This window comes from Mandrillus leucophaeus, unplaced genomic scaffold (assembly GCF_000951045.1).
Source record: "Mandrillus leucophaeus isolate KB7577 unplaced genomic scaffold, Mleu.le_1.0 Scaffold148, whole genome shotgun sequence".
NCBI classification, from domain to species: domain Eukaryota; kingdom Metazoa; phylum Chordata; class Mammalia; order Primates; family Cercopithecidae; genus Mandrillus; species Mandrillus leucophaeus.
Window position 1 is genome coordinate 275,443 of NW_012101454.1, and position 6,263 is coordinate 281,705.

General features: G+C 33.3%; 1 protein-coding gene across 3 annotated transcripts in view; it reads right to left on the reverse strand.

The window, feature by feature from the left end:
• Positions 1–4,598: 4,598 nt before the first annotated feature.
• Positions 4,599–6,263, reverse strand: part of BET1 (Bet1 golgi vesicular membrane trafficking protein) — a 10,893-nt gene continuing 9,228 nt past the window's right edge. For 2 of the 3 annotated variants that reach the window (XM_011974668.1, XM_011974667.1), the window contains exon 4: positions 4,599–5,749. In XM_011974668.1, coding sequence (XP_011830058.1) covers positions 5,594–5,749 — 156 coding nt within the window. In that variant the 3' untranslated portion in view covers positions 4,599–5,593. The remainder of the gene's footprint in view (positions 5,750–6,263) is intronic. The other variant, XM_011974669.1, reaches the window with a different exon arrangement.

Below are 6,263 nucleotides of genomic sequence, written 5' to 3' on the forward strand. Positions count from 1 at the left end.
GGAGATAGCCTTAGGAGATAAACCTAATGTAAATGATGAGTTAATTAGTGCAACACACCAACATGGCACATGTATACGTATATAACAAACCTGCACGTTGTGCACATGTACCCTAGAACTTAAAGTATAACAAAAAATAAAAATTTTAAAAAAATAGTTTTTTTTTGTTTTGTTTTGTTTTTTTTGTTTTTTTTTTTTTTTAATCTAGGCTTTCGGGAATGAAATGCCTAACTCACTGGATCAGCTTGGGTCAGAGATACTGATAAACCTCTTATGCCTTGAAATTGTAATGGAACGCAAGTTCAGCCATTTGCCACTTGAGAAGCCGAATACACAAGAGGTGAGGTATAGTGGAAGGAAAGCAGCTGTATTAATCAAATGCCGGCAGTTGAGGAAATGACTGGGTTTTTGCCTCTACAAAATCATTTCAAATTTTTGGGCTGACTGTGGGGGTTTAAAAAAAGAAACTTGCAGGAGTTGTGCAAGGTGCAGGTCTGCACGTCTTGTTCCAATGACTATCTTGAATTATTGTCTACGTGAACAGAATCCAAGCTGGTATCATCTTCACTGTGGCTGGGTCATAGATTATCCCCTCTGAGTTAATTTCTAGATGGGGGAGAGTTCTACAGCTGGGTTTCCATATCTAGTTTGCTTCTAGAGTAGCCCCGGAAGTTTCTAAACAAGCATATCATTAAATAAGTGTGATGGTGCTAGGGAGCATCTGGTAGGAAAGGGAGAGAAACAGAGTTTTAAAGTCATTTCAAGGCTATGTTCTGAGTTTAGAGAAAAAAGGGTTTTTAAGTGCATTTTAAAACTAAGATACTTGATTACAAAATGTGAATTTTGATGGAAGAGGAAGAATATTAAACAGCTTTCCTCAATTGTTCTTCCACTTGTGCCTGAGTTAAGTGGCATCCATACTTGACCCTATAGACATGGCATTCAATTTTAACCCATCTTCCCTCAGCTTTACAGTAGGGAAAATCGTAAGAAGAATTTTAATTTAGCAATAATTTTTGGCCCCCAATTAATCGAATGGCTAAAATATTGTACCTCTAATACTCAAAGAAGCTCAGCTAGTAAGTAAACTTGGTATGTTATTAATCAAGCCATACATTTTTATTCAGGGCTTTTTATGGTCTCAGCACTGGAATTTTAATGAGAGGTGATTAAAAAGATATGTTCTCTAGTAGAAAAGATGAAAACCAAAGCATCAATTTATTCAACAAACACTTGTTGGGATCTACTACTGTGCCAAGTGCTTAATGGAAAACATGGGTGTTTAACATAAGGTCCTTTATGTTGGTATACACCAAATATGTCTTTCCTAAATGAATTAAACACAAATATTTTATTTTTTATAATAAAAATGTTCTTTTCTACATAATTGTTATGTTCTTTATTAAGAATTCATATCTCTAAAAGAATTGAAAAATTGTTTATGTGCATATGCCATCAAACACCATATCTTCAAAAGAGATATCTTTTGAAGACGTTAACAGTTTAAAATTCCTCACTGGTGAAGAAAAACATGAGTTTTACATAGCAGATGTTACATTTTAGGATGGATGTATGTGTATAACCTCTCTAGGGAAGTCCTAGAACAAAAATTTAACAGTCATGAGTAAATATGCATGCATATATATATGCATGCAAATATTATTAATATTTGCATGGCAAATGGATTATTAAATAATGTAAAAGCTTACTAAATTACCAGCTGGTTGGACTATTTATTAATTAATGAGATAAACTTGAGGAGAAAGCAATAATTATAAATATTCTTTTAAAATGTAAATTGATGACCTAACAAGGTTTTCCATTATATATTAATATCTGTGGTATACAAACATTTTTATGCTATGTATTTCATTTTTTCCTGCTCATTTCTAAATTAATTACAGGCATTAGAGAAGCCATAAATACTAAAAGTCAGATTCAGCTGTCTGCTTTCAAGTGTATCACACCACAATCAAAGATCTTTGAGAAAGCATAGTAGGAACAATTCTTTACATAATTGTATAATTATAACCCATGTTGAAATTAGCAAAGTTAGCCAAAGAAACATTAAACAGGTTTTCTTTTCTAAGTGTCACAAAGACTTTGTAGAATACTTATATTTATAATGGATAATATGGTTACATTTTGCATTATACTTTAGCTACTAAAGTTATAAATGATCAAGCTTGAATGAATTTTGGAGTCTCACATCTAGTATATGCTTGTTTTTCTGGTCAGAAACATTTTATGTTTATTTCTTTCTCTTCATTTTGAAGATTAAGGAAAGATTACTTTAAGAGTCGAACTTGGCACTTTGCATATCTCTCTGGTTTATGTAAGAGTCTTTCCAAGTCTTGTGAAAAATTCTTCTAAAAGGATAAGGTGAATTACTTGGCTAAGATATAGATGCCAATGTATGTACAAAGAGAACAAAGCTATATGAAATGCACAGAAGGATCCTGCTCTCCTGCTTGAACATTTAGCCGAAGGGAAAAGCACGGAGAGAGCCAGAGTAACAATAACCACGTGCCTTTTTCATATATGATTCTTAGACAGGATTTCAAACACCAGAAGATGGAAGGTCAATAAATGTAGGAAGATTTTATCCATACAAGTTGAGAAAAAGTTAACATATGCAAAATGTGTAAATGATCTTCTAAGTGTCTATTGCCTTTGAAAGGTATCATTCTCAAGTTAATTCACCAGTTAATTTCATGTCATCTGAAGTTTCTCTATTAAAATTTAAGTAAGAGGTTCTCATTTGGGAAACAAATAACTTCTAAATATTTCTGAAGAACATTTATCAACATAACCACAGTGTACTGAATTTAGCTTTTACCAACTCATGAGAGCCAATTGTGCATGTATTTTCACAACTCTTGTGTTTCAGTGCTGTCACAATAGTGCTTGGAATCAAGTGTGGTGGGAGATTTTACACCACAGAAATAAAAAATTACTATTTTTTAATATTTTATTTAATTATTCCTATCAGCCTATGTGTGTAGTTTTATATTTTTATACACTTTTTATTCCTGTTTCACAAATAGAGTAACTGAGACGGAGAGGTCATCAGCCCAAAGTCATACTGTGAATGGTGGAGCTAGGATTTATGCTCAGGCAGTGTAACTGTACAGCCTTCGGACTTAGCCACGATGCTACTCTGCTTCCCAGTAAATATTTAGTCAAAGTTTATTCATCAGTATAGAATGACGACATTATTTACTGACTGCATAAACCCAAATTATCAAGCACTTTTTCAACATTGTCTCAAAGAAGTAAATTCAATAAATCTAACTTGAAATTTAGGAGCATTAAAAAATCAGGAAAGCTATTTTATAGAACCAGAGCTTTTCATGGGGACAGGTGCTAGTGTTCTCTGCTCCAGAATTCTGATGCTTAAAATGTTGCATATTTGTTTTAGATGGGAAAGGAGGGTGTTGGCAGAAGGATGCCTGGTGGGCAGGGACATGCCAGTTTGTCAGGAATCTCAGCAGACACAGTGATGTGAACGAGCAAGACAAAATGCCAGGTAGAGACCTACTTTACATAGTACTTAGAAATAAAAATCGTAAGAAATGTTGAACCATGCGGTGATGAGAATCACTTTTATACCACCCCAAATCCCTTTTCCTGAAATCTCTGTTTGATGATACTATCCACATTTAAAGTTTTTAAATATTTTACAAAGTACTTCCATAAGATAGCCAAACAATCCTGAAATCCATCCTTCTCTTGCCATCATTGGTTTTCCTAAAGCTTTGATATCCTCTGCTTCCATTGTTGATTATCCTGTTTTCATCTTTAGGTCATTTTCTTTGGCCTTCTGCTCTTCCCGTTTTTCACAACTTTAATTATTGACAGTGATTTCTGAGTCTCCCCTGAGCTCTGGTGTCACATACTTGGCACAAAGTACAGTTAAAAACTTCTTGAATGAATGAGTCACTCTCCAACTGTCTGATGAAAATACCTGCTTGGAGGAATTTCATCACCTCAAAGCCTGAAAACAACCTATTGTCTTGTCCTTAAAATAACTACCTTTTCTGAGAATTTCTGTTAGTGAGAACCAACATTTGTTGTGATTATCACATGCCAGACACTTTACAATACATTATCTACTTCTCACAATTATCCTATGAAATAGATGGTGTAATGAAGAAATCAAGGACAAAAGCACTGAGCAAGTGAAGGAGCAGAGATGTGAACCCAGGTCATGTAACTCAAACCAGTGCCTCTCCCATCACACCTCAGGCTTGTCTGTTTAAGTCACTTAACCACACTCAATTCCGTTGGTTTTAACCTGTCAGGTAGAGGCCCAAATAATGACAAATGCAGCCAGTAAAAACAGGACCCAAGTTGACAGGTTATTGGGGATGAACAAAAAGAAATGAAAACTCAATAAAATCAAAGAAAATACATTCATAACCAAAAATATAAAGAATTAAAGAGATTTTTGAAATACAGTCAAGATTTGCTTATTTGTTTGAAGCAAATTCCAACGATACACATATTAGCTTTGCTTGATTTGGGTTGGAATCTGAGTTTTCAGGACCATTTCTCAGATCCTATTAAGAATGTAAAAGAGGCTTAAATAAGGAAGCAACACAGTCAATTAATATATTTTATTTAAAAATTTATTTTCAGAGCCTATAAATGGACAAATTCCAAAATAGTAACACAGAATATTTAACAATATTTTAATTTTTTTTTTACTCAACAGTCTGCCTTTATGTTTTTCTTTCCATTAACAAATACACTGGATTAAAGCAACAATATTCTTATCTTCAAGTTCAACGTCTGAGTTTCTTGCATACTATTTCCATTTAGAGTTCAGTAATTACTTAACTTCACATTATTCTGTCGCAAATGATAATCAAATATCCTACCTACATAGTAAAAATCATAAAACTATTATAAGCCAAGAGGATTTATAAAGTTAATATGAAACAATAACTATATTGATACACATGTGCAATAGGCCCTACCAGAAATATGCCAAAATAACAAGCCTTATTTAAAGAATGAGGTCTTCGGGCAGAAAGAAATGAGGGGTCATTATCATCAAAAATTATTAGGAAGATTGTAAGTAAAAAGAAATCAGCCTACGATTTTAACTAAATAAAGGAGGAGAAGGGAGTATATCATTAGAGTTGATGCAGTTAGGAAAATTCAATTACCATTCTACCACAAACTGGTTGACTACTTCATGAGCTCAGAGTTAGGCTCTCCAGGTATTCTGTTACTCTCCCACTAAGTTTCCTTACATGGAACATAAACCTGCATTTATGCTTACAACAAAATATTATAATGCTATTTAATCTGACAGTTGGCAAATAATAGAAAAACAAACTGGAAATCAGTGGAGCCATACCATCTCACTACCCCTGAAAATAGGGGCTAAAATGAGTCGTTAAGAAACAGTATTCAAAGAGCCCTGTATTAACTAATGTGATTTATAAAATAAGCAAAATTCAGCAATTTTCAATGGAAAATGCCACAGTATTTGAACACAAGGAATGTTTTGATGCTGATTTTTATCAAAGTGGTACTCCAAGCCATTAAGTTGGAACAAATTCCAAATGCACAATTACATGCATCACCTCAGTTTAATAATCCAATAAATGATAAAAAAGACAAATAAAGAAAACAGCATCATATAGCACAGCAGCTTTGTTTGGCTCCCTCTGGATAAAATCTTCAGTTTGCCCATAGTTTTACCTAGAAATCCAGTTGTGGAATCAAATTGTGAATCCTATCAGAGATAAAGGCAAATAAAATATAATAGTTAGATTTTAAGTCTACATATGCACATCCAAGTAACTGAATAACTGTTACCATAGTACATTTGTAATGACAGTTTTGTATTTAATTAATTCAGGAGCCTGTTGATAACCTTGGATAATCAGCCTGATTTCTCCATGCAAAATACAGTAATACTCTCAGTGAATAAAAAGCTCTTTCACTGTCCAATAAACACTTCCTTCAGCCCCACAGAGTAATTCAACAACTCAAAATTATTTAGGTGTTATTCCAATTATGTGGATAAAAAAGAATTAACAATAAATGTAAGTACTTTGTGCATTATCATACAGATTTTTCTTCCCATTTTTTGTTGTGTCATTGCTCCCCAAGGTCAAATGGTTGATTGCTACCCAAGTAGAGGAATTCATCCAAAATGTAATATGGTTAGCAGTTAAATGTACCTTTATTTATTTATTTATTTATTTATTTATTTATTTATTTAGAGATGCAGTCTCGCTCTGTTG